We start from the raw sequence: 27,874 nt of genomic DNA, 5'->3' as shown, positions 1-27,874 counted from the left end.
AGCCCCCCGCATCGCCACTAATAAATTAAACTATTAACCCCTAAACCTATCACCCCCTAAAATTAAAATTACAATATTCCTATCTTAAACAAACCCCCAGAAAGAACTAGGGAAAATGAAAAGGGTTTATCTAGCACTCTCTCAATCAAATATATATAGGTATAAAACTTAACCTTTAATAAGTGTAAGTAAAAATAGCAGGTATACCTGCTTACCAAAAACAACCACCACTATAAAAACTGTGGAAATCCCCCCGTTTCCTGGCCGATAACCGCAGACGTCGGCTTCAGCTGCCAGGGCCATTCCACACAGTACAAAATAACAAACGCGTTTCAGCCTATGAACTGGCCTTTATCAATGCTCAGATTATTTTGGAAAAATGACAAGCCGAATACCTGGGTGAACCGCTTTAAAAACCCTTAATCCAGACGCATTTCATCATATGTCACTCCCCTAGTGCCATTCCGGATTACTGATTGTATAGATTATGGGTGTGTGCTTCAGGTGCTTCCCGATTGGCTCACATCATCGCTTGGCAACCCTGTAACTATGCGCCCATTATTTACTCTTGGCAGGACAGTATACGCCCTTTGCAATCCTCCTATCCTATAATTTGGTCATATGAAGGTGTGTGTCTGATCGGATTTCTCCCATTGGGTCATATTCGAGAGGAATAATTGTTTACATTGCACACTGCTATTATACAAGTTCCAGCATGTACATTAAGTTAAGCGTATATTAATTAAAATAATAATAATGGTTTAGACTCGATCGTGTTTACTACTACAAACCCTAACTTCCAACTTATTACTGGTAACATATGCTTAAATCATATTAACATTGTAAACCTGCAGGGTTAATAATTTGCTAGGGTTATAAGTAATCATGATTCCTCAGTCACAGGAGCATCCTAAATAAAATAAAATGTACTCCTAACTTGAACCATACACTCATTAAATCCTAAAGAAAGTAGTTATTAGGGAGCCATATTCATTGTATTTGTCTCTTCAGCCTCTCCTCTCGCTATCTTATTATTAACCCTTGCATACCTCTCGTGTGAACAAGTGGCAGCTACATGAGATCCATATACCATTATCATTACAGGATCACCCAGTAGTTGTTGTATTCATTCAGACCTCTCGTGTGAACAAGTGGCAGCTACATGAGATCCATATACCATTATCATTACAGGATCACCCAGTAGTTGTTGTATTCATTCATACCTCTCATGTGAACAAGTGGCAGCTACATGAGATCCATATACCATTATCATTACAGGAACACCCAGTAGTTGTTGGATTCATTCAGACCTCTCGTGTGAACAAGTGGCAACTACATGAGATCCATATACCATTATCATTACAGGAACACCCAGTAGTTGTTGGATTCATTCATACCTCTCGTGTGAACAAGTGGCAGCTACATGAGATCCATATACCATTATCATTACAGGATCACCCAGTAGTTGTTGGATTCATTCATACCTCTCGTGTGAACAAGTGGCAGCTACATGAGATTCATATACCATTATCATTACAGGATCACCCAGTAGTTGTTGTATTCATTCAGACCTCTCGTGTGAACAAGTGGCAGCTACATGAGATCCATATACCATTATCATTACAGGATCACCCAGTAGTTGTTGTATTCATTCATACCTCTCATGTGAACAAGTGGCAGCTACATGAGATCCATATACCATTATCATTACAGGAACACCCAGTAGTTGTTGGATTCATTCAGACCTCTCGTGTGAACAAGTGGCAACTACATGAGATCCATATACCATTATCATTACAGGAACACCCAGTAGTTGTTGGATTCATTCATACCTCTCGTGTGAACAAGTGGCAGCTACATGAGATCCATATACCATTATCATTACAGGATCACTCAGTAGTTGTTGGATTCATTCATACCTCTCGTGTGAACAAGTGGCAGCTACATGAGATCCATATACCATTATCATTACAGGATCACCCAGTAGTTGTTGTATTCATTCATACCTCTCATGTGAACAAGTGGCAGCTACATGAGATCCATATACCATTATCATTACAGGATCACCCAGTAGTTGTTGTATTCATTCATACCTCTCATGTGAACAAGTGGCAGCTACATGAGATCCATATACCATTATCATTACAGGAACACCCAGTAGTTGTTGTATTCATTCATAACTGTCATGTGAACAAGTGGCAGCTACATGAGATCCATATACCATTATCATTACAGGAACACCCAGTAGTTGTTGTATTCATTCATAACTCTCATGTGAACAAGTGGCAGCTACATGAGATCCATATACCATTATCATTACAGGATCACCCAGTAGTTGTTGGATTCATTCATACCTCTCGTGTGAACAAGTGGCAGCTACATGAGATCCATATACCATTATCATTACAGGATCACCCAGTAGTTGTTGGATTCATTCATACCTCTCATGTGAACAAGTGGCAGCTACATGAGATCCATATACCATTATCATTACAGGATCACCCAGTAGTTGTATTCATTCATACCTCTCATGTGAATAAGTGGCAGCTACATGAGATCCATATACCATTATCATTACAGGATCACCCAGTAGTTGTTGGATTCATTCATACCTCTCGTGTGAACAAGTGGCAGCTACATGAGATTCATATACCATTATCATTACAGGATCACCCAGTAGTTGTTGTATTCATTCAGACCTCTCGTGTGAACAAGTGGCAGCTACATGAGATCCATATACCATTATCATTACAGGAACACCCAGTAGTTGTTGTATTCATTCATACCTCTCGTGTGAACAAGTGGCAGCTACATGAGATCCATATACCATTATCATTACAGGAACACCCAGTAGTTGTTGTATTCATTCATACCTCTCATGTGAACAAGTGGCAGCTACATGAGATCCATATACCATTATCATTACAGGATCACCCAGTAGTTGTTGTATTCATTCAGACCTCTCATGTGAACAAGTGGCAGCTACATGAGATCCATATACCATTATCATTACAGGATCACCCAGTAGTTGTTGTATTCATTCATACCTCTCGTGTGAACAAGTGGCAGCTACATGAGATCCATATACCATTATCATTACAGGAACACCCAGTAGTTGTTGGATTCATTCAGACCTCTCGTGTGAACAAGTGGCAACTACCTGAGATCCATATACCATTATCATTACAGGAACACCCAGTAGTTGTTGGATTCATTCATACCTCTCGTGTGAACAAGTGGCAGCTACATGAGATCCATATACCATTATCATTACAGGATCACCCAGTAGTTGTTGGATTCATTCATACCTCTCGTGTGAACAAGTGGCAGCTACATGAGATCCATATACCATTATCATTACAGGATCACCCAGTAGTTGTTGTATTCATTCATACCTCTCATGTGAACAAGTGGCAGCTACATGAGATCCATATACCATTATCATTACAGGATCACCCAGTAGTTGTTGTATTCATTCATACCTCTCATGTGAACAAGTGGCAGCTACATGAGATCCATATACCATTATCATTACAGGAACACCCAGTAGTTGTTGTATTCATTCATAACTCTCATGTGAACAAGTGGCAGCTACATGAGATCCATATACCATTATCATTACAGGAACACCCAGTAGTTGTTGTATTCATTCATAACTCTCATGTGAACAAGTGGCAGCTACATGAGATCCATATACCATTATCATTACAGGATCACCCAGTAGTTGTTGGATTCATTCATACCTCTCATGTGAACAAGTGGCAGCTACATGAGATCCATATACCATTATCATTACAGGATCACCCAGTAGTTGTTGGATTCATTCATACCTCTCATGTGAACAAGTGGCAGCTACATGAGATCCATATACCATTATCATTACAGGATCACCCAGTAGTTGTATTCATTCATACCTCTCATGTGAATAAGTGGCAGCTACATGAGATCCATATACCATTATCATTACAGGATCACCCAGTAGTTGTTGGATTCATTCATACCTCTCGTGTGAACAAGTGGCAGCTACATGAGATCCATATACCATTATCATTACAGGATCACCCAGTAGTTGTTGTATTCATTCATACCTCTCGTGTGAACAAGTGGCAGCTACATGAGATCCATATACCATTATCATTACAGGAACACCCAGTAGTTGTTGTATTCATTCATACCTCTCGTGTGAACAAGTGGCAGCTACATGAGATCCATATACCATTATCATTACAGGAACACCCAGTAGTTGTTGTATTCATTCATACCTCTCATGTGAACAAGTGGCAGCTACATGAGATCCATATACCATTATCATTACAGGATCACCCAGTAGTTGTTGTATTCATTCAGACCTCTCATGTGAACAAGTGGCAGCTACATGAGATCCATATACCATTATCATTACAGGATTACCCAGTAGTTGTTGTATTCATTCAGACCTCTCATGTGAACAAGTGGCAGCTACATGAGATCCATATACCATTATCATTACAGGATCACCCAGTAGTTGTTGGATTCATTCATACCTCTCATGTGAACAAGTGGCAACTACATGAGATCCATATACCATTATCATTACAGGATCACCCAGTAGTTGTTGGATTCATTCATACCTCTCGTGTGAACAAGTGGCAGCTACATGAGATCCATATACCATTATCATTACAGGAACACCCAGTAGTTGTTGTATTCATTCATACCTCTCGTGTGAACAAGTGGCAGCTACATGAGATCCATATACCATTATCATTACAGGAACACCCAGTAGTTGTTGTATTCATTCATACCTCTCATGTGAACAAGTGGCAGCTACATGAGATCCATATAGCATTATCATTACAGGATCACCCAGTAGTTGTTGGATTCATTCATACCTTTGGGCATAACACAATCTAACCTCAAAATCCACTTAGTTTCTTGTTTAAGCAGCTGCTTTTCACAATCTCCTCCCCTAATGCCTGTTTTTAATGTTTGCACACCTTAAAGCTCTTGTATCACCATTGTGGTGTTGCAGGAAATGTCTTGCAACACTGGTAATTTTCTTGTTCTTCTCAACATCTTTTTTAGCTGTCCTGACATTACTCAAATGTTCTGTGATTCTGGTGACAAGTGACATAGGGGCCCATTTATCAAGCTCCGGATGGAGCTTGAGGGCCCGTGTTTCTGGCGAGCCTAAAGCAGTTATGAAGCAGCGGTCTAAAAACCGCTGCTCCATAACCTGTCCGCCTGCTCTGAGCAGGCGGACAGACATTGCCGCAATTCAACCCGATCGAGTACGATCGGGTTGATTGACACCTCCCAATCTGCAGGGGGCAGCATTGCACCAGCAGCTCACAAGAGCTTGCGGTGTAATGCTGAATACGGAGAGCCTATTGCTCTCCCCATTCAGCGAGGTCTGGCGGACCTGATCCGCACTGTCGGATCAGGTCTGCCAGACCTTTGATAAATATCCCCCCTTGTAGTCAGGCCAACATAGAAGATACTGCAACTACAGTAGATACAATAAATAAAATTGGTGCTTTTACAATTAATGTAATCATTAATAAAGTTTAAAATAAAGTTTTATTTATCGCTGCCACTATACTAAATTTATTAACCCCTAAACCTAAGTCTAACCCTAACCCTAACACCCATTAACTTAAATATAATTAAAATAAATCTAAAAAAAAACCTACTATTAATGACCGGACCATTTTTCAATTTTCTTACCCTTAATGACAATAGCTATTTTCACATTTCTGCAGTGTTTGTGTTTAGCTTTAATTTTCCTCTTACTCATTTACTGTACCCACACATATTATATACCGTTTATCTCACCATTAAATGGACTTTCTAAAGATACCATTATTTTCATCATATCTTATAATTTACTATAAAAAAAAAATATAAAATATGAGGAAAAAATTGAAAAAAACACACTTTTTCTAACTTTGACCCCCAAAATCTGTTACACATCTACAACCACCAAAAAAACACCCATTCTAAATAGTTTCTAAATTTTGTCCCGAGTTTAGAAATACCCAATGTTTACATGTTCTTTGCTTTTTTTGCAAGTTATAGGGCAAAAATATACAAGTAGCACTTTGCTATTTCCAACACTGATATCTTTCAGGAATCCCTGAATATCCCTTGACATGTATATATTTTTATTTAGAAGACATCCCAAAGTATTGATTTAGGCCCATTTTGGTATATTTCATGCCACCATTTCACCGCCAAATGCGATCAAATAAAAAACATTGTTGACTTTTTCACAAATTTTTTCACAAACTTTAGGTTTCTCACTGAATTTATTTACAAACAACTTTTGCAAGTATGGCATAAATGGTTGTAAATATTTATCTGGGATCCCCTTTGTTCAAAAATAGCAGACATATATGGCTTTGGTGTTGCTTTTTGGTAATTAGAAGGCCGCAATATGCCGCTGCACACCACATGTGTATTATGCCCAGCAGTGAAGGGGTTAATTAGGGAGCTTGTAGGGAGCTTTTAGGTTTAATTTTAGCTTTAGTGTAGTGTAGTAGACAACCCAAATTATTGATCTAGGCCCATTTTGGTATATTTCATGCCACCATTTCACCGCCAAATACGATCAAGTAACAAAAAAACTGTTACATTTTTCACAATTTTAGGTTTCTCACTGAAATTATTTACAAACAGCTTGTGCAATTATGGCACACATGGTTGTAAATGCTTCTCTGGGATCTCCTTTGTTCATAAATAGCAGACATATATGGCTTTGGCGTTGCTTTTTGGTAATAATAAGGCCGTTAAATGCTTCTGCGCACCACACTTGTAATATGCCCAGCAGTTAAGGGGTTAATTAGGTTGTAGGGTTAAGTTTTAGCTTTAGTGTAGAGATCAGCCTCCCACCTGACACATCCCACCCCCTGATCCCCCCCTGACCCCCCTCAAACAGCTCTCTTCCCTCCCCCACCTCACAATTGTCACAGCCATCTTAAGTACTGGCAGAAAGTCTGCCAGTACTGAAATAAAAATCTTTTTTTTTTTTTTTATACAGTCTGCAGTGATGGATCCCCCCTTACCCTACAACCTCCCTGATCCCCCCCCATACATCTCTCTAACCCTCCCCCTCTACCTATTTGCCGCCATTTTGGGTACTGGCAGCTGTCTGCCAGTACCCAATTTGCCCCCAAAAATACTTTTTTTTTTTTTTTTTTAACTTTTTTATATGAAAGATTTGTTTTCTGTAGTGTAGTTCACCCCCCCTAAATAATCTACATCCCTCCCCCTCCCAGATCCCTTACTAAACAACGCAGATCCCCCTGCATCTGCATCGGTCTTTTTTTTTTTTTTTTTTTTTACTTGTGCATATTTTGTGAGGCATCACTACAATCCCTTGTAAGCAGCTGGAAGCGATCATGATCGCTTCCAGCACTTCTAACAACAGAGGACGTGCCAGGTACGTCAATTGTCGTTAAGGGGAGTTTTTCTATGACGTACCTGGTACGTCCTCTGTCATTAAGGGGTCAATAACTAAATAATTCCTAATTTAAAACTAAATACAGTGGGACCTCGGTTAACGAACGACTCGGTAAACGAAATTTCGGTTTACGAATGAAAATTCTGGGAAAAAAATGCATTGGTTTACGATTTTTTTTCGCAATACGAACGAATTAATTGTTTTTCAAGGCATTCCTATGGGAAACCGTGTTTTGGTTTACGAATTTTTTTCGCAATACGAAACAAGTGTCCCGGTTTTGGAGCCATTTGCAGCAAGTTGTGGAACCTTTTGGAGCCTTTTGGAGCCTTTTGCAGCAGGTTTTGGAGCCTTTTTTCTCACCTCCGGAACGCATTAATTGGTTTTCAATGCATTCCTATGGGAAACCGTGTTTCGGTTTACGAATCTTTCGCAATACGAAACGTCCCGGAGAACACATTAAATTCGTAAACCGAGGTCCCACTGTACTTACCTGTAAATAAACCCTAAGCTAGCTACAATATAACTAATAGTTACATTGTAGCTAGCTTAGGGTTTATTTTTATTTTACAGGCAAGTTTGTATTTATTTTAACTAGGTAGACTAGTTAGTAAATAGTTATTAACTATTTACTAACTACCTAGCTAAAATAAATACAAATTTACCTGTAAAATAAAACCTTACCTGTCTTACACTAACACCTAACCTTACACTACAATTAAATAAATTATCTAAATTAAATACAATTACCTAAATTACACAAAATAAAAAACTAATTACAAGATATTTAAACTAATTACACCTAATCTAATAGCCCTATCAAAATAAAAAAGCCCCCCCCAAAATAAAAAAACCCTAGCCTAAACTAAACTACCAATAGCCCTTAAAAGGGCCTTTTGTGGGGCATTGCCCCAAAGAAATCAGCTCTTTGACCTGTAAAAAAAATACAAACAACCCCCCAACAGTAAAACCCACCACCCACACAACCAACCCCCCAAATAAAACCCTAACTTAAAAAACCTAAGCTCCCCATTGCCCTGAAAAGGGCATTTGGATGGGCATTGCCCTTAAAAGGGCATTTAGCTCTTTTGCTGCCCAAACCCTAATCTAAAACTAAAACCCACCCAATAAAACCTTAAAAAAAAAACTAACACTAACCCCCGAAGATCCACTTACAGTTTGGAAGAACCGGACATCCATCGTCAACGAAGCCGGGAGAAGTCCTCGACGAAGCAGCAAGAAGTCCTCAACAAAGCCGGGAGAAGTCTTCATCCAAGCCGGAAGAAGTGGTCCTCCAGACGGGCAGAAGTCTTCATCCAGATGGCATCTTTTATCTTCATCCATCCGGCGCGGAGCGGGTCCATCTTCAAGACATCCGGCGTGGAGCATCCTCTTCTTACGACCACTCCAGACGAATGAAGGTTCCTTTAAGTGACGTCATCCAAGATGGCGTCCCTTAGATTCCGATTGGCTGATAGAATTCTATCAGCCAATCGGAATTAAGGTTGAAAAAATCCTATTGGCTGATGCAATCAGCCAATAGGATTTAGCTCACATTCTATTGGCTGATTGGAACAGCCAATAGAATGTGAGTTCAATCCTATTGGCTGATTGCATCAGCCAATAGGATTTTTTCAACCTTAATTCTGATTGGCTGATCGAATTCTATCAGCCAATCGGAATCTAAGGGACGCCATCTTGGATGACGTCAATTAAAGGAACCTTCATTAGTCGGGAGTCTTCGTAAGAAGAGGATGCTCCGCACCGGATGTCTTGAAGACTTCTGCCCGTCTGGAGGACCACTTCCCCCGGCTTGAATGAAGACTTCTCCCGGCTTCGTTGAGGACTTCTTGCCGCTTCGTTGAGTACTTCTCCCGGCTTCGTTGACGATGGATGTCTGGTCTTCAAAACTGTAAGTGGATCTTCGGGGGTTAGTGTTAGTTTTTTTAAGGGTTTATTGAGTGGGTTTTAGATTAGGGTTTGGGCAGCAATAGAGCTAAATGCCCTTTTAAGGGCAATGCCCATCCAAATGCCCTTTTCAGGGCAATGGGGAGCTTAGGTTTTTTTAGTTAGGGTTTTATTTGGGGGGGTGGTTGTGTGGGTGGTGGGTTTTACTGTTGGGGGTTGTTTGTATTTTTTTTTAAAGGTCAAAGAGCTGATTTCTTTGGGGCAATGCCCCACAAAAGGCCCTTTTAAGGGTTATTGGTAGTTTAGGCTAGGATTTTTTTGGGGGGGGATTTTTTTTATTTTGATAGGGCTATTAGATTAGGTTTAATTAGTTTAAATATCTTGTAATTTGTTTTTTTAATTTTGTGTAATTTAGTGGGGTTTTTTTTTTTGTAATTTAGGTAATTGTATTTAATTTAGGTAATTTATTTAATTGTAGTGTAAGGTTAGGTGTTAGTGTAAGACAGGTTAGGTTTTATTTTACAGGTAAAATTGTATTTATTTTAGCTAGGTAGTTAGTAAATAGTTAATAACTATTTAATAACTATTGTACCTAGTTAAAATAAATACAAACTTATCTGTAAAATAAAAATAAACCCTAAGATAGATACAATGTAACTATTAGTTATATTGTAGCTAGCTTAGGGTTTATTTTATAGGTATTTACTTTTAAATAGGAATTATTTAGGTATTAATAGTTTTTTTTAGATGTATTTTAATTATATTTAAGTTAGTGGGTGTTAGGTTTAGGGGTTAATAAATTTATTATAGGGGTAGCAGATTAGGGGTTATAAATGTAGGTAGGTGGCAGCGATGTTAGGGGCGGCAGATTAGGGGTTAATAATATTTAACTAGTGTTTGTGATGGGGGAGTGCGGCGGTTTAGGGGTTAATATGTTTATTATAGTGGTGGCGATGTCCGAAGCGGCAGATTAGGGGTTAATAAGTATAATGTAGGTGTCGGGGATGTCGGGCGGCAGATTAGGGGTTAATAAGTGTAAGATTAGGGGTGTTTAGACTCGGGGTTCATGTTAGGGTGTTTCCCCATAGGAATCAATGGGGCTGGGTTACTGAGCTTTACGCTGCTTTATTGCAGGTGTTAGGCTTTTTTTCAGCCGGCTCTGCCCATTGATGTCTATGGGAAAATCGTGCATGAACACGTACAACCAGCTCACCTCTGACTTAAGCAGCGTTGGTATTGGAGTACGGTATGGAACACAAGTTTGCTCTACGCTCACTTCTTGTCTTTTAACGCCTGGTTTATAAAAACCTGTAATACCAGCGCTGTAGGTAAGTGAGTGGTGACAATAACGTGCAAGTTAGCACTGCACCCCTCATAACACAAAACTCATAATCTAGCCGTATGTTAAGTTAATTGTTAGTTTAAACTTAGGTTTTTTTAAATTCACAGGTAAGTTTTTATTTATTTTAAGATAGGGATATAAAGTTAGGGGGGTTGTTAGGTTTAGGGGTTAATAGTTTAGTTTTTTGAGATGTGGGGGGCTGGCGGTTTAGGGGTTAATAGGTTTATTTAGTGGTGGTGATGTGGGAGGCCAGAGGTTTAGGGGTTAATAACTTATTAGTGGCAGCGATGTTGGGGAGCGGCGGAATAGGGGTAAATAACTTTTATTAGTGGCGGAGATGTCGGGAGCGGCAGATTAGGGGTTAATAACTTTATTTAGGTGTCAGCGATGTTGGAGGCAGCAGATTAGGGGTGTTTAGACTTGGGGTTTATGTTAGGGTGTTAGATTTAAACGTAACTTTTTTTTCCTATAGACATCAATGGGGTTGTGTTACGGCGATCGCCATACCACGCTTCAGGTGTTAGTTTTTTTCTAACACCTCCTCCCTATTGATGTCTAAGGGGAAAGCATTGCACGAGCACGTCAAAGCAGCCCTTGGCAGTTGTGCGGTATGGAGCTTATCGCCACCATATCGCACGCACAAGGAGGCTTTTCAGAAACTTTTAATGGCAGCGCTATGGAGAGTGAAATAACTTGTGTTGCGTTCATTTCGCACCCTCTATAGTACAAAACGCGTAATCTAGGCGTTAGTAAACAATCTAACCACATAATAAATGAAAAGCAGCATAATGGCACAGTGTTTTAATAAATACTGTCTGAGCGTGCAGTGCATCATAAATACACATGACATGTCACGTGTCTCTGTGGGAACCAATCACATGCGAGCATCACAGTCACCATAACAATGAAGCGTACTAGCTTGCCGCTGTCAATGACACACTGGGATATCCATTGCCGAGTGAATATGTCTGCCAACAGCATAGCCTGTTTGGTAATACAGTAGTAACATTCTCATAGCATCCATGTCATAGCATATAGTGATGGAAATGTAGACAAAATAGCTACAATGTATCAAAAAGATATCTAGCGTTACTAAAATGTCAAAACATTTTGAAACCCCTAAGCAGTATATGTGGTAAATACATGTTGAATATTCATGTCTATATATATATATATATATATATATATATATATATATATATAGGGCAACAGGAATGGGGAATTACCTGGTAGAGTGAAATTCACCCCAGTCCACAAGGTAATAGGAATAGTAACAAAAGATTTCATTAATACAAACTGTGCCCTTAGCACCTATGAGATACAAGAATATATACATATATACAATGGGATACAAATCGATGACACTCACCAATATTAAGCTAAGTGCATAACAGACTATATAGAATAGGATTGTGGACTATCATTGTAAATTTACATAGGCAACATGTCATAGATTGTTTAGAGGACAATGATCCTATAGGAAACAATGCCAATCGATCATGGTGTTAAGTCCATTTGGCTGTAAAGTGTTCAAACGGTGGATCCACCTCTCTTCCACTTGTAGCAACACCTTATTCCTATCCCCTCCATGTTTCAATTGTAGGTCATTGACACTATGTCCAGCTTCTAGGAAGTGTTTAGCTACTTGCTGGTCACTTTTCTTGTTTTTAATGGCACTCCCTGGCATCGTCTGAGGTCTTACACACATAGACTCTCCTCGAGCTACAGTTCGGTAGATATACTACATATGTGGTAGTGCAGGTGATAAAGTGTCTAATGGTATACCTCTTATTCGTCTGTGGGTGGCCAAAGGTGGCTCCTGGTACTATTGAACTACAAGTGGTGCATCCTACACAGCGGAATGAGCTTTGTTCTTCCTTTGTTGGAGCCACGCATCCTTTTTAAAACAATGTGTGGGGTCTGTATTGATCAATGTATCTTTCAGACTTGTGTTCCTTTTAAAGCCCATCCTTGGGTGTTGCCATCTAGTGAATGGTAGTGTAGGATCACTCTGTATGATGTGCCAGTGTTGATCTAGGTTCTTACCAAGTGCTCTCATGGACGGACTGTAGATAGTAGTTAAAGTCAATCTTGGATTGCTCTCTTCAACAATATCTCTATTCGGTGATGGAGGTTCCTCAACCATCCTTTGGTCAATCAGCTTTGGGTTGTAGCCTCTCTGAAGAAATTTATTGACCATTTGGGCCTTTGGGATTGTCTTTAACAATGATGTGGGATGATTACTTGTTGCATGGTGACAGTGATGCTCACATTTGATTGGTCCCCAGAGACATGGGAGGGGGTTAAAATCGGCAAAAATGCACAGTAACACAATCTACACATATACATGTACACACACTCAAATACACAGAAACACACACTTCATAGCACACACTACATAGCATAGACTTACACATAGCACACACTACATAGCATACACTTACACAGGCAGATACGCACTACATAGCATATACTTATACATGCAGATACACACACACACACACACTACATAGCTTACACTTATACATGCAGATACACGCACACTGCATAGCTTACACTTATACATGCAGATACACAGACACTACATAGCATACACTTATACATGTAGATACACACTCACACACATTACATAACATACATGCCGATACACACACACTTATACATACAGACACACACTACATAGCTTACACTTATACATGCAGATACACACACACTACATAGCTTACACTTATACATGCAGATACACGCACACTGCATAGCTTACACTTATACATGCAGATACACAGACACTACATAGCATACACTTATACATGTAGATACACACTCACACACATTACATAACATACATGCCGATACACACACACTTATACATACAGACACACACTACATAGCTTACACTTATACATGCAGATACACACACACTACATAGCTTACACTTATACATGCAGATACACGCACACTGCATAGCTTACACTTATACATGCAGATACACAGACACTACATAGCATACACTTATACATGTAGATACACACTCACACACATTACATAACATACATGCCGATACACACACACTTATACATACAGACACACACTACATAGCTTACACTTATACATGCAGATACACACACACTACATAGCTTACACTTATACATGCAGATACACGCACACTGCATAGCTTACACTTATACATGCAGATACACGCACACTGCATAGCTTACACTTATACATGCAGATACACAGACACTACATAGCATACACTTATACATGTAGATACACACTCACACACATTACATAACATACATGCCGATACACACACACTTATACATACAGACACACACTACATAGCTTATAATTATACACCCACTATATAGCTTATACTTATACACACACACTACATAGCTTACACTTATACATACGTTTAAGTATATGATTTGCTTGAAAATATATTGCAGGTAATGCTTGATGACTCTCATCATCCTTTTTAGTGTGATTATGAGCCATGAACATAGAAATCACGGATACTAAAGCTTTTATTTTTTAAGATGGTAACCAAAGGAACGATAGTATTGTAAATATACACATTTGCTGTGTGAATATAGTTTTTTGAGAAGTTAGCTATGTGTGATAAGATAGTGCACTTTCAGTACACATGTGTTAACCACTTGTGTTAAGAATATTAATTAACACATATAATGAATTATACTGTAGAGATCCAAAACCGGAAGTGTATGAGTGTTACGATGCGGTTTGTGACTGCAATGTGATAGCAAACCAGATCTAGGAGGTATGACTGTGCACTTTCAGCAATATGGGTGTTTAAGCACTTGTCTATATATGTTATAGATATAACATATATAGGGGTTGTAACTTACCCCAAAACGTCAATTAAAGTTTGACTTGTCTTAATTAAAAATCCTTAGAGTCTTTGTTGTTTATTTACATTCTCTAGACATGTGGGTTTGTTATTATGCAGGGATTGGCTACGATTGAACATGTGATCTCGGATACTACCCTATGGGGGTGGATCTTGGTAACTACGGGAGATACGATCATGAACATGAGCGCACACTATTCCCTGGTTAAGGTAGATCCTATCTCCGTAAAGGATGCAGTGTTTGATATTGAATTGGTAATCGCATCTGTGATGTCTCACATAGTGGTGCCTTGATCTGAAGTGGTGATCTAGCGTGGTACTATTTTTAATTAGTGATTGATGGGCAGAGTTTGTCCGCATCATGTCTATGAGGGATGGCCATTGGACAACCAGGTGGTTACTGTGATTGGACTAGTGATTCCGTTTTTAGGTCGATTTTCTCTGTAATCCTCATTTTATGATACCTTTGGCATATCGTTCAATTTGTGGCTGGGATTTTGGAACCCGATGATAGGAGGGATATACTTTGTATTCTATATATAGTGTTTTATATCACACGCTAGTTTTATATACTCACGGGGGAGGTGTTTATCTGTCATTTTTGCTAATAGGGGGGTGTGTATGTAACAGGACCTTTGATTGGTTTGTGGGAGTGTGTTTAGGGCCTATATAAGGCTGCATTTTCTCTGTAACACTGTCAGAAGAAAGGACTGTGCTTGGTCCCGAAACGTCACAGAATGCAATAAAAAAGACTTTTTGGTGACTTTGTTGTCCTAAGACCAGTGAGTGCTTACTTTCATTTCAATTATATATATATATATATATATATATATATATATATATATACACACACACAAACATTTCATCTGAGAGTATGAGTGATAAAGTAATTACCTTTTCCTAGAAAATACTTGAAGTACCATCTGGTGTGATACTCAGGGTTTTCCAAGTGCACATCTGTTCTTCTCCACGTTCCTGGTATGTGGTGTGTATTCTGTAAAAAAAAAAAGACATGCTAGTCAGACCTGGTGGAACAAAGAAGCCTTTGTGCATTGTCATAGTCTCATATTCCTGTTACTTATGGGTGCCTGTGTGCTAGTACTGAAGTGCAACTGGATGGCTAATTTCCTAACTACACAAGGAAAAATTGCAATCATTTTATAATGGTAAAAGCCTCGTTGTAACAGAATTCCATAAACACATGTGCAAGACAATTTATTCTCCTAAGATGCCAACAATCTGTGCTAATTATTTCCATTCAGAAAATTCTACCAGAGGTGTTCTCCGTACTTTGTGGTCTCTGATGATCATCTAAAGCTCTCAGCACAGAGAAGATGATCTAAAGCTTTCTGCACAGGCGAGATTATGATCTAAAGCTCTCTACATAGACGAGATGATGATCAAAAGATCTCTGCACAGACTAGATGATGATCTAACGCTCTTGGCACAGGCAAGATGATGATCTAAAGATCTCTGCACAGACTAGATGATGATAATCTTAAGCTCTCTGCACAGATGAGATAGTGATCTAAAGCTCTCGGCACAAACAAGATGGTTATCTAAAGCTTTCTGCACAGACAAAATGATGATCTAAAGCTCAGCACAGACGAGATGATGATCTAAAGATCTAGGCACAGACGAGATGATGATCTAAAGCTCTCTACACAGACGAGATAATGATCTAAAGCTCTCGGCACAGATAAAATTATGATCTAAAGCTCTCGGCACAGGTGAGATGATGATCTAAAGCTCTCAGCACAGACAAGGTGATGATCTAAAGCTCTCGAAACAGACAAGATGATGATCTAAAGCTCTCGGCACAGACGAGATGGTGATCTTAAGCTCAGCACAGACGAGATGATGATCTAAAGCTCTTGGCACAGACGAGATGATGATCTAAAGACATGCTAGTCAGACCTGGTGGAACAAAGAAGCCTTTGTGCATTGTCATAGTCTCATAATCCTGTTACTTATGGGTGCCCGTGTGCTAGTACTGAAGTGCAACTGGATGGCTAATTTCCTAACTACACAAGGAAAAATTGCAATCATTTTATAATGGTAAAAGCCACGTTGTAACAGAATTCCATAAACACATGTGCAAGACAATTTATTTTCCTAGGATGCCAACAATCTGTGCTAATTATTGCCATTCAGAAAATTCTACCAGAGGTGTTGTCTGTACTTTGTGGTCTCTGATGATCATCTAAAGCTCTCGGTACAGAGGAGATAGTGATCTAAAGATCTCGGCACAGAGAAGATGATCTAAAGCTTTCTGCACAGACGAGATTATGATCTAAAGCTCTCTACATAGACGAGATGATGATCAAAAGATCTCTGCACATACTAGATGATGATAATCTTAAACTCTCTGCACAGACGAGATTATGATCTAAAGCTCTCTACATAGACGAGATGATGATCAAAAGATCTCTGCACAGACTAGATGATGATCTAACACTCTTAGCACAGGCAAGATGATGATCTAAAGATCTCTGCACAGACTAGATGATGATAATCTTAAACTCTCGGCACAGACGAGATGATGATCTAAAGCTCTTTACACAGATGAGATAGTGATCTAAAGCTCTTGGCACAAAAAAGATGGTGATCTAAAGCTTTTTGCACAGACGAAATGATGATCTAAAGCATAAAGATCTAGGCACAGACGAGATGATGATCTAAAGCTCTCTACACAGACGAGATGATGATCTAAAGCTCTCTACACAGACGAGATAATGATCTAAAGCTCGCGGCACAGATAAAATTATGATCTAAAGCTCTCGGCACAGGTGAGATAATGATCTAAAGCTCTCGGCACAGACAAGGTGATGATCTAAAGCACTCGGCACAGACAAGATGATGATCTAAAGCTTTCTGCACAGACAAGATGATGATCTAAAGCTCTCTGCACAGACGAGATGGTGATCTTAAGCTCAGCACAGACGAGATGATGATCTAAAGTTCTTAACACAGACGAAATGATGATCTAAAGCTCTTGGCACAGACGAGATGATGATCTAAAACTCTCGGCACAGACGAGATGGTGATCTAAAGCTCTTGGTACAGACAAGATGATGCTTGAAAGCTCTTGGCACAGATGAGATGATGATCTAAAGCTCTCTGCACATGGCACTAGACAGGGATGTCCTCTGTCCCCCTTGTTGTTCGCACTATGCATAGAACCCCTAGCCCAACACATAAGACACTCCCCAGACATCTCAGGAATTTCCGTCAAACGGAGGGAATACAAACTCACACTATTCGCAGACGACATCTTGCTATCTTTGACCAGACCCCTACTCTCACTTCCAAACCTTTATAAGACAATTGACCTCTTCTCCATAATTTCCGGTTATAAGGTGAACCTAGAGAAATGTGAAGCCATGCCCATTGAATTACCTGATCATACCAAAAAGCTGATAGAACTAAATTTTAAGTTTAAATGGACCAAACATCACCTTAAATATTTAGGGGTCAACCTGACGAAAAATTCCTCAGAACTATATCAGGCTAATTACCCCACTTTATACAAATCTATCAAACAGGACCTAAATAGCTGGAGCAAACTTAGATCCTCTTGGTTTGGAAGGCTATCTGCAGTTAAAATGACAGTGCTGCCGCGGGTTTTGTATCTGTTCCGCACTCTACCCATCCATGTCCCAGGGCAAGACCTAAATGAGCTTCAAAAACGCACCAATAGTTTCATAAGAGGGGGCAAAAGAGCCAGAATCTCTTCTAATATACTTAACAAACACAGAAAATTGGGGGGGATAGGGGCACCAAACTTCAAACATTACTATCAGGCAGCCAGACTCCCACAAACCACCCTTCTTAATAAGTTAGAAGAAGACATCATATGGACAGAACTAGAATCTGACATTACAGAAGTAGGGCCAAGGTCAAGGGTGCTCTGGGACCCGAAACGTTGCCTAGGCAAAGAACATAACTCTCTCCCAATTTCGGACTTTATGATTAAGCAGTGGTCCAAACTCACCTCATCCCTTAAGCTACTACCACAAATTTCAATAAAAACCCCGCTGAGTTGCATAACCAAATTAGAACATGCCTCAATAGTTAAGAAGTGGGAAAATAGAGGGTTATACAGGATAGCCGACTTACTAGAAAGAGGTAAAGTACTCACCTATACCCAACTACAAGAAAAACTTCACCCAATCAAACTTCACTGGTTCTTATATTTACAAATCTCAACTTCTATACAACACCTTTTACCGGCAGGCCCAAATAAATCTCTCACAACACTAGAAGTTATTTGTAGCGCATCAATGAGACCTAAAAGAACCATTACACAAATATACCAGGCAATCCAATCGGCCTCTGAGAACACTAAGTCCCCACTTCAAATCAAATGGGAAAAAGATCTGAATAAAGTATTTGATATACAAACCTGGCATTCCATCCTAGATAATGTGAGTAGGGGAATGCTTAGCGCAGATATGAGGGAAAATTGTATTAAGACCAACTTTCGGTGGTACCTTACTCCACTAATAACCTCACATGCCACCAGACAAGGATCCAGGTTATGTTATAGAGGCTGTAAAGAAGAGGGCACCTACAAACATATGTGGTGGGATTGCCCCCACTCAAATAGAATATGGAACCAACTGTCACTTTATTTAAGCTCCATTTTAGACAGCCCTATCAACCTCTCAATGGAACAAGCCCTGCTACACACTAGACTTAAAGAATTTAATAAATATATAAACCAATTTATTAAGATAACTTGTACGGCCACAAGGGTGTGCATAGCCCACCGTTGGAAGGAGAGAGCCCCATTTTGGAGTGAAATTATATATAAAATTAAACATTACTACAACATGTTAGAACAGGCAGCCATTATACAAGACACACAGGAAGCCTTCCACAAGGTTTGGCTATATTGGATTATGCACGATACAACTAATCTCAGAAGGGATGACACCTGAGGCGCTATCCACATCTAGAATAAATTCTTAACATGCTAGGGGTAATCTTGAACCCAAACAAACACCAAATCTATGCAGACGAAGTAGCCATAAAATTCCTGAAATAGTCCTAACTCCTCTACCCACCCCACCCACCCTCTCCTTTAATCTTGTTTTCATCTATTTCCTTCTTCTTTACCTATTACTTTATTTGGACCGATATATTGTTAAGATATAAAAACTGTTGGTAAATAGCAAAGCATTCAAACCTACGGATTTGCACATTCCAGATTACAGACAAGATGTAGGTCTTCAGCTAAAGTAGGTACGATACAACAGACGATGGTTTAAGGCAAAAATATTGTATTTTTCTTTTTCTGTTCTTAAGTTTATTCTTTCCTTTTGAAGATCGTGTTCATAATGATTTCAGTGTATCAACGTATACTATATCAGATTTTCGTACTATTTGTACTTATTTTTTGTTACCAAAAATGCAATAAAAATCATATTAAAATAAAGCTCTCTGCACAGATAAGAAGATGATCTAAAGATCTCTGCACAGACGAGATGATGATCTAAAGCTTTCTGCACAGATGAGATGATAATCTAAAGCTCTCTGCACAGATGAGATGATGACGTAAAGCTATCGGCACAGACGAGATGATGATCTAAAGCTCTTGGTACAGAGAAGATGATGATCTAAAGCTCTCGGCACAGATGAGATGGTGATCTAAAGCTCTTGGTACAGACAAGATGATGCTCGAAAGCTCTTGGCACAGACGAGATGATGATCTAAAGCTCTCTGCACAGACGAGATGATGATCTAAAGCTCTCTGCACAGTCGAGATGATGATCTAAAGCACTTGGTACAGACGAGATGATGATCTAAAGCTCTCGGCACAGACAAGATGGTGATCTAAAGCTCTTGGTACAGACAAGATGATGCTCGAAAGCTCTTGGCACAGATGAGATGATGATCTAAAGCTCTCTGCACAAATAAGAAGGTGATCTAAAGATCTCTGCACAGACGAGATGATGATCTAAAGCTCTCTGCACAGATAAGATGATCTAAAGCTCTCTGCACAAATAAGAAGATGATCTAAAGCTCTCTGCACAGATGAGATGATGATCTAAAGCTCTCGGCACAGACGAGATGGTGATCTAAAGCTCTTGGTACAGACAAGATCATGCTCGAAAGCTCTTGGCACAGACGAGATCATGATCTAAAGCTATCTGCACAGATAAGAAGATGATCTAAAGCTCTCTGCACAGACGAGATGATCTAAAGATCTCTGCACAGATGAGATGATCTAAAGCTCTCTGCACAGACGAGATGATCTAAAGCTCTCTGCACAGATAAGAAGATGATCTAAAGCTCTCTGCACAGACGAGATGATGATCTAAAGCTCTCTGCAATGACGACATGGTGATCTAAACCTCTCTGCACAGACGAGATGATATAAAGATCTCTGCACAGATTAGATAATGATCTAAAGCTCTCGACACAGATAAAATTATGATCTAAAGCTCTCGGCACAGGTGAGATGATGATCTAAAGCTCTCGGCACAGACAAAGTGATGATCTAAAGCTCTCGGCACAGACAAGATGATCTAAAGCTTTCTGCACAGACAAGATGATGATCTAAAGCTCTCGGCACAGACGAGATGGTGATCTTAAGCTCAGAACAGACGAGAAGATGATCTTAAGCTCTTGGCACAGACGAGATGATGATCTAAAGCTCTCTGCACCGATAAGAAGATGATCTAAAGATCTCTGCACAGACGAGATGATGATCTAAAGCTTTCTGCCCAGATGAGATGATGATCTAAAGCTCTCTGCACTGATGAGATGATGATCTAAAGCTCTCGGCACAGACGAGATGATGATCTAAAGCTCTTGGTACAGACAAGATGATGCTCAAAAGCTCTTGGCACAGACGAGATGATGATCTAAAGCTCTCTGCACAGATAAGAAGATGATCTAAAGATCTCTGCACAGACGAGATGATGATCTAAAGCTTTCTGCACAGATGAGATGATAATCTAAAGCTCTCTGCACAGATGAGATGATGATCTAAAGCTTTCGGCACAGACGAGATGATGATCTAAAGCTCTTGGTACAGAGAATATGATGATCTAAAGCTCTCGGTGCAGACGAGATGGTGATCTAAAGATCTCTGCACAGACGAGATGATGATCTAAAGCTCTCTGCACAGATGAGATGATGATCTAAAGCACTTGGTACAGACGAGATGATGATCTAAAGCTCTCAGAACAGACGAGATGATGATCTAAAGCTCTCTGCACAGACGAGATGATGATCTAAAGCACTTGGTACAGACTAGATGTTGATCTAAAGCTCTCGGCACAGACGAGATGATGATCTAAAGCTCTCTGCACAGATGAGATGATGATCTAAAGCTCTCTGCACAGACGAGATGATGATCTAAAGCACTTGGTACAGACAAGATGATGATCTAAAGCTCTCGGCACAGACGAGATGATGATCTAAAGCTCTCGGCACAGACGAGATGGTGATCTAAAGCTCTTGGTACAGACAAGATGATGCTCGAAAGCTCTTGGCACAGACGAGATGATGATCTAAAGCTCTCTGCACAGATAAGAAGGTGATCTAAAGATCTCTGTACAGACGAGATGATGATCTAAAGCTCTCTGCACAGATAAGAAGATGATCTTAAGCTCTCTGCACAGATAAGAAGATGATCTAAAGCTCTCTGCACAGATGAGATGATGATCTAAAGCTCTCGGCACAGACGAGATGGTGATCTAAAGCTCTTGGTACAGACAAGATGATGCTCGAAAGCTCTTGGCACAGATGAGATCATGATCTAAAGCTCTCTGCACAGATAAGAAGATGATCTAAAGCTCTCTGTACAGACAAGATGATGATCTAAGGCTCTCTGCACAGATAAGAAGATGATCTAAAGCTCTCTGCACAGACGAGATTATCTAAAGATCTCTGCACAGATGAGATGATCTAAAGCTCTCTGCACAGATAAGAAGATTATCTAACACTCTCTGCACAGACAAGATGATGATCTAAAGCTCTCTGCACAGATAAAAAGATGATCTAAAGCTCTCTGCACAGATAAGAAGATGATCTAAAGCTCTCTGCACAGACAAGATGATGATCTAAAGCTCTCTGCACAGACGAGATGGTGATCTAAAGCTCTCTGCACAGACGAGATGATATAAAGATCTCTGCACAGACTAGATAATGATCTAAAGCTCTCGGCACAGATAAAATTATGATCTAAAGCTCTTGGCACAGGTGAGATGATGATCTAAAGCTCTCGGCACAGACAAGATGATCTAAAGCTTTCTGCACAGACAAGATGATGATCTAAAGCTTTCTGCACAGAGAAGATAATGATCTAAAGCTCTCGCTACAGACGAGATGGTGATCTTAAGCTCAGCACAGACGAGAAGATGATCTAAAGCTCTTGGCACAGACAAGATGATGATCTAAAGCTCCTGGCACAGACGAGATGATGATCTAAAGCTCTCGGCACAGACAAGATGGTGATCTAAGGCTCTTGGTACAGACAAGATGATGCTCGAAAGCTCTTGGCACAGACGAGGTGATGATCTAAAGCTCTCTGCACAGATAAGAAGATGATCTAAAGATCTCTGCACAGACGAGATGATGATCTAAAGCTCTCTGCACAGATGAGATGATGATCTAAAGCTCTCGGCACAGACGAGATGATGATCTAAAGCTCTTGGTACAGAGAAGATGATGATCTAAAGCTCTCAGCACAGACGAGATGGTGATCTAAAGCTCTTGGTACAGACAAGATGATGCTTGAAAGCTCTCTGAACAGACGAGATGATGATCTAAAGCTCTCTGCACAGACGAGATGATGATCTAAAGCTCTCTGCACTGACGGGATGATGATGATCTAAAGCCCTTGGTACAGACGAGATGATGCTCGAAAGCTCTTGGCACAGATGAGATGATGATCTAAAGCTCTCTGCACAGATAAGAAGATGATCTAAAGCTCTCTGCACAGATAAGATGATGATCTAAAGCTCACTGCACAGATGAGATGATGATCTAAAGCTCTCGGCACAGACGAGATGATGATCTAAAGCTCTCGGCACAGACGAGATGGGGGTCTAAAACTCTTGGTACAGACAAGATGATACTCGAAAGCTCTTGGCACAGAAGAGATCATGATCTAAAGCTCTCTGCACAGATAAGATGATGATCTAAAGCTCTCGGCACAGACGAGATGGTGATCTAAAGCACTTGGTACAGACAAGATGATGATCTAAAGCTCTCGGCATAGCTCTCGGCACAGACGAGATGGTGATCTAAAGCTCTTGGTACAGACAAGATGGTGCTCAAAAGCTCTTGGCACAGACGAGGTGATGATCTAAAGCTGTCTGTACAGATAAGAAGATGATCTAAAGATCTCTGCACAGACGAGATGATGATCTAAAGCTCTTGGCACAGACGAGATGATGATCTAAAGCTCTTGGTACAGAGAAGATGATGATCTAAAGCTCTCGGCACAGACGAGATGGTGATCTAAAGCTCTTGGTACAGACAAGATGATGCTCGAAAGTTCTCTGCACAGACGAGATGATGATCTAAAGCTCTCTACACAGACGAGATGATGATCTAAATCTCTCTGCACAGACGGGATGATGATCTAAAGCACTTGGTACAGTCGAGATGATGCTCGAAAGCTCTTGGCACAGACGAGATGATGATCTAAAGCTCTCTGCACAGATAAGAAGATGATCTAAAGCTCTCTGCACAGATAAGAAGATGATCTAAAGCTCTCTGCACAGATGAGATGATAATCTAAAGCTCTCGGTACAGATGATCATATATCTAACTTGTCAATGCTATACTAACAATAAATACAAATATTGTTCAGTGATATACTAAAGCTCTTGGCACAGACGAGATGATGATATGAAGCGCTCAGCACAGACAATATGATAATAATCTAAAGCTCATGCCACAGACAGATGATGATGATGATCTAAAGCTCTCAGCACAGACGAGATGATGATGATCTAAAGCTCTGAGCACAGACAGATGAGATGATAATCTAAAGCTCTCAGCACAAATGAGATGATGATGCTCTAAAGTTCTCAGCACAGACAGACGAGATGATGATCTAAAGGTCTCTACACAGACAGATGATGATGATCTAAAGCTCTTGGCACATACAAGATATTGATCTAAAGCTCTCGGCACAGACAAGCTTATGATGATTATCTAAAGCTCTCAGCACAGACAAGATTATGATGATCTAAAGCTCTTAGCACTGACAATATGATAATGATCTAAAGTTATCGGCACAAACAGATGATGATGATTATCTAAAGCTCTCCACACAGACATATAATGATGATCTGAAGCTCACCGCACAGACAAGATGATGATGATCTAAAACTCTCAGCACAGACAGATGATGGTCTAAAGCTCTCTACACAGACAAGATGATGATCTAAAGATCTCTGCACTGACTAGATGATGATCTAAAGCTCTTTACATGATGATAAGATGATAATCTATGCACAGGCGAGATGAAGATGATGATCTAAAGCTCTTGGCACAGACGAGATAATGATCTAAAGCTCTCAGCACAGACAATATGATATTGATCTAAAGCTCTTGGCACACACATGATGATGATGATGATGATGATGATGATGATGATGATGATGATGATGATGATCTAAAGCTCTCTACATAGACGAGATGATGATCAAAAGATCTCTGCACAGACTAGATGATGATCTAACGCTCTTGGCACAGGCAAGATGATGATCTAAAGATCTCTGCACAGACTAGATGATGATAATCTTAAACTCTCTGCACAGACGAGATTATGATCTAAAGCTCTCTACATAGACGCGATGATCAAAAGATCTCTGCACAGATTAGATGATGATCTAACGCTCTTAGCACAGGCAAGATGATGATCTAAAGATCTCTGCACAGACTAGATGATGATCTAAAGCTCTTTACATGATGATAAAATGATAATCTATGCACAGGCGAGATGAAGATGATGATCTAAAGCTCTTGGCACAGACGAGATAATGATCTAAAGCTCTCAGCACAGACAATATGATATTGATCTAAAGCTCTTGGCACACACATGATGATGATGATGATGATGATCTAAAGCTCTCTACATAGACGAGATGATGATCAAAAGATCTCTGCACAGACTAGATGATGATCTAACGCTCTTGGCACAGGCAAGATGATGATCTAAAGATCTTTGCACAGACTAGATGATGATAATCTTAAACTCTCTGCACAGACGAGATTATGATCTAAAGCTCTCTACATAGATGCGATGATCAAAAGATCTCTGCACAGATTAGATGATGATCTAACGCTCTTAGCACAGGCAAGATGATGATCTAAAGACCTCTGCACAGACTAGATGATGATAATCTTAAGCTCTCTGCACAGATGAGAGAGTGATCTAAAGCTCTTGGCACAAACAAGATGGTGATCTAAAGCTTTCTGCACAGACGAAATGATGATCTAAAGCTCAGCACAGACGAGATGATGATCTAAAGATTTAGGCACAGACGAGATGATGATCTAAAGCTCTCTACACAGACGAGATGATGATCTAAAACTCTCGGCACAGATAAAATTATGATCTAAAGCTCTCGGCACAGGTGAGATGATGATCTAAAGCTCTCGACACAGACAAGATGATGATCTAAAACTTTCTGCACAGACAAGATGATGATCTAAAGCTCTCGGCACAGACAAGATGGTGATCTTAAGCTCAGCACAGACGAGATGATGATCTAAAGCTCTTGGCACAGACGAGATGATGATCTAAAGCTCTTGGCACAGACAAGATGATGATCTAAAGACATGCTAATCAGACCTGGTGGAACAAAGAAGCCTTTGTGCATTGTCATAGTCTCATAATCCTGTTACTTATGGGTGCCCGTGTGCTAGTACTGAAGTGCAACTGGATGGCTAATTTCCTAACTACACAAGGAAAAATTGCAATCATTTTATAATGGTAAAAGCCATGTTGTAACAGAATTCCATAAACACATGTGCAAGACAATTTATTTTCCTAGGATGCCAACAATCAGTGCTAATTATTGCCATTCAGAAAATTCTACCAGAGGTGTTGTCTGTACTTTGTGGTCTCTGATGATCATCTAAAGCTCTCGGTACAGAGGAGACAGTGATCTAAAGCTCTTGGTACAGAGAAGATGATCTAAAGCTTTCTGCACAGACGAGATTATGATCTAAAGCTCTCTACATAGACGAGATGATGATCAAAAGATCTCTGCACAGACTAGATGATGATAATCTTAAGATCTGTGCACGGACGAGATTATGATCTAAAGCTCTCTACATAGACGAGATGATGATTAAAAGATCTCTGCACAGAGTAGATGATGATCTAATGCTCTTAGCACAGGCAAGATGATGATCTAAAGAACTCTGCACAGACTAGATGATGATAATCTTAAACTCTCGGCACAGACGAAATGATGACCTAAAGCTCTTTACACAGATGAGATAGTGATCTAAAGCTATCGGCACAAACAAGATGGTGATCTAAAGCTTTCTGCACAGACGAAATGATGATCTAAAGCATAAAGATCTAGGCACAGACGAGATGGTGATCTAAAGCTCTCTACACAGACGAGATAATGATCTAAAGCACGCGGCACAGATAAAATTATGATCTAAAGCTCTCGGCACAGGTGAGATGATGATCTAAAGCTCTCGGCACAGACAAGGTGATGATCTAAAGCTCTCGGCACAGACAAGATGATGATCTTAAGCTTTCTGCACAGACAAGATGATGATCTAAAGCTCTCGGCACAGACGAGATGGTGATCTAAAGCTCTTGGTACAGACAAGATGATGCTCGAAAGTTCTCTGCACAGACGAGATGATGATCTAAAGCTCTCTGCACAGACGAGATGATGATCTAAATCTCTCTGCACAGACGGGATGATGATCTAAAGCACTTGGTACAGTCAAGATGATGCTCGAAAGCTCTTGGCACAGACGAGATGATGATCTAAAGCTCTCTGCACAGATAAGAAGATGATCTAAAGCTCTCTGCACAGATAAGAAGATGATCTAAAGCTCTCGGTACAGATGATCATATATCTAACTTGTCAATGCTATACTAACAATAAATACATTTGTTCAGTGATATACTAAAGCTCTTGGCACAGACGAGATGATGATATGAAGCGCTCAGCACAGACAATATGATAATAATCTAAAGCTCATGCCACAGACAGATGATGATGATGATCTAAAGCTCTCGGCACAGACGAGATGATGATGATCTAAAGCTCTGAGCACAGACAGATGAGATGATAATCTAAAGCTCTCA

The 27,874-nt window shown here is 39.9% G+C and overlaps 1 protein-coding gene across 1 annotated transcript in view; it reads right to left on the bottom strand.

Annotated features, from left to right (window-relative positions):
• GARNL3 (GTPase activating Rap/RanGAP domain like 3) overlaps positions 1–27,874 on the bottom strand; it is a gene marked incomplete at its 5' end in the record, with an annotated part of 730,206 nt that overhangs the window by 544,233 nt on the left and 158,099 nt on the right. The window contains one exon of the mRNA XM_053695928.1: positions 15,457–15,556. Coding sequence (XP_053551903.1) covers positions 15,457–15,556 — 100 coding nt within the window. The remainder of the gene's footprint in view (positions 1–15,456; positions 15,557–27,874) is intronic.

The sequence above is a fragment of the Bombina bombina genome, chromosome 12 (genome assembly GCF_027579735.1).
Source record: "Bombina bombina isolate aBomBom1 chromosome 12, aBomBom1.pri, whole genome shotgun sequence".
In the NCBI taxonomy this organism is placed as follows: domain Eukaryota; kingdom Metazoa; phylum Chordata; class Amphibia; order Anura; family Bombinatoridae; genus Bombina; species Bombina bombina.
Note: the sequence above shows the minus strand (reverse complement) of the source record. Positions and strands in the feature narration are given on the sequence as shown.